The sequence below is a fragment of the Poecilia reticulata genome, linkage group LG3 (genome assembly GCF_000633615.1).
Source record: "Poecilia reticulata strain Guanapo linkage group LG3, Guppy_female_1.0+MT, whole genome shotgun sequence".
NCBI lineage: Eukaryota > Metazoa > Chordata > Actinopteri > Cyprinodontiformes > Poeciliidae > Poecilia > Poecilia reticulata.
In genome coordinates, this window is record NC_024333.1 from 13,379,791 (window position 1) to 13,382,109 (window position 2,319).

General features: G+C 41.7%; 1 protein-coding gene across 10 annotated transcripts in view; it reads left to right on the forward strand.

Annotated features, from left to right (window-relative positions):
* tmc3 (transmembrane channel like 3) overlaps positions 1–2,319 on the forward strand; it is a 120,931-nt gene that overhangs the window by 85,200 nt on the left and 33,412 nt on the right. For 9 of the 10 annotated variants that reach the window (XM_008405084.2, XM_008405082.2, XM_008405081.2 and 6 more), the window contains one exon: positions 880–990. In XM_008405084.2, coding sequence (XP_008403306.1) covers positions 880–990 — 111 coding nt within the window. The remainder of the gene's footprint in view (positions 1–879; positions 991–2,319) is intronic. The other variant, XM_017304092.1, reaches the window with a different exon arrangement.

A 2,319-nucleotide genomic window follows, 5' to 3' on the forward strand; every position in this document is an offset into this window, starting at 1 on the left:
GTGCTGTCAATCACAATCTCATGTGGTGCTGCTCATCCTTCCTCCCCCTTGATTTGTGCTGTGCTGCAGCTAGCATAGCACAGAGCTGTGCAGATTCAAAATGTGAATGCTAAGTTTAGTTAGCATAGCTACCAATGATGGTAGATAAACGGTTTCTTGTAATGATAAGTTGTTTCTTCCTCATTAGCACATTTAGCAGTGAGTGAATGAAGTTGATTGACAGCGATAAGAGCGTCCGACTAGTTCTGATTGGTTGTTTTGGTCAGAACGGTGCATTACTTTAACCAGTAATAGTAATTCAGGAAGGAGATGGAGAAGATTGATTGTTTTCACAGATTAACTGTCTCATAACAAACTGCTATGACATGGTGACAGCTTTAACAAATATGGAGAAAACATATTTTTATTTAAGTTATATACTGCAGCTTGAATAAAATGCAACTACATAATATATTTGAGAAGTCTGGATTGCTTTATGTGTAGTTGCATGTTGCTTTTGACTGTTGCTCATGGGGAAACATTTCAGTATCTAAAACAAAAAAAAAATTAAGCAACCTACTTGCATACTGGATGTGCACTGTTGGATGTTAAATTCATGAGCAGTAAATATTGTGCTAGTATCAGTATTGGACCACAGAAAGCAAGGCAGATGCAGGCCTTTAAAATTGTGACGCTTTTTATGGGTCAGATAGACTCAAAAAATTGTAACAGCAACTGCGCAGGGGGGTCCAATCAAATTTTTTGTCAGGGGGCCCACGATTCCTGGCGGCGCCCTATTTAAAATAACTAACCAACCCTCTTCAACATAATGTTTGCTTATAAAAATGTTATGAAATTTTTCTCAATTTCCTCTTTGCTAACTTTATTTTGCTTTTTCAGATCAAATAATTTCTACTTGGCTATGCTACTTTTCATGCTGTTCCTGTGTATGCTCCCCACCATCTTTGCCATTGTGCGATATAGACCATCGGAACACTGTGGACCATTCAGGTAAAATCAGAAGGCACATGTTTGCCAGATCATTAGCATCTATTTGTACAAACTGTACAAACAGATATTTGCTGTTGAAGGATATTATTGTCAAGATCTAATGTTTAGTTTATTTTTTCCACTTAAAAACTTCATTTTGAGAATACCACACAGCATTGTTGTGATCAAAAGCTGTGAACGGTCATGGAAGATGGCCACTCATACTGAGCCATGTCCTGCTGGAGGTTTCTTCCTGTTAAAGTTGGAGTATATAAGTTTTAATAAAAAAAATCTTTTTTTTTTATACATTTCTTAAACTTGTCACCATCTTGTCACCAGTATGGTATGAGAACAATAATCTGTGAAAAATATCAAGCTCCTCCATCCTCTGCCTGAGCTACTATTGGGACCTTTAGAAATGCATTGATTCTGGTAAAAACAACCAATCAGAAGCTAGAGGAAGGTCTTAGCACTGCCACTCACTCTTGTGTATGTGCTGCTCAATTTGGTAATTGCATGGATGCAATTTACTGTTCCAGAAGAACTGTTTATCCACTGTCATTGGTGGCAATATTAACCAGATGATTCATGATGGGCTCTACTATTGAGGGGAAGGATGTGTAGCACATATGCAAGCCTGATTGACAATGTTAAGACCTTCCTATTGGCTTTGATTGGTTGTTTCTGACTGAGCTGTGTATTGCTGCGGTCAGTACTGGGATCACTGAGAGACGGCAGAGGAACTTGATTTTTTTCCACAGATTATCTGTCTCATACCATACTGTCATAAGAAAGTTTTATTAAAGAGGAGCTTTCCCTTTCTATGATAAATGCCTGCTCTGTATGAGGGATTGCTGTAAAGTCAGCAACACAACACTAGCAGTTTTCTGCTATCGCTCCATGATTTTCCAGGAGGAGGAAATGTTGCTAGTCAATTACTAGATTCAATCAGTTTTCTTTGCTAGAAACTTATTGTGAATTTGCGCTATGTATAGATCTAAATTGAATGGAAAGTTTATTTCCTGGAAGACCCCTTATGATGGAGACGAACTTTGGATCTGGCGTTCCCTCGCCCGGACGCGGGCCACCGGGCTCCCACTCTGGAGCCAGGCCTGGAGGTGGGGCACGATGGCGAGCGCCTGGTGGCCAGGCTTTTACCCACGGAGCAGGACCGGGCTCAGCCTGAAGAGGAGACGTGGGTCCCCCTTCCAATGGGTTCACCACCTGTCGGAGGGGCCAAAGGGGTCGGGTATTATGGGTGGCAGCCGAGGGAGGGGACCCTGGCGGTCTGATCCTCGGCTGCAGAAGCTGGCTCTTGGGACGTGGAACGTCACCTCTCTGGTGGGGAAG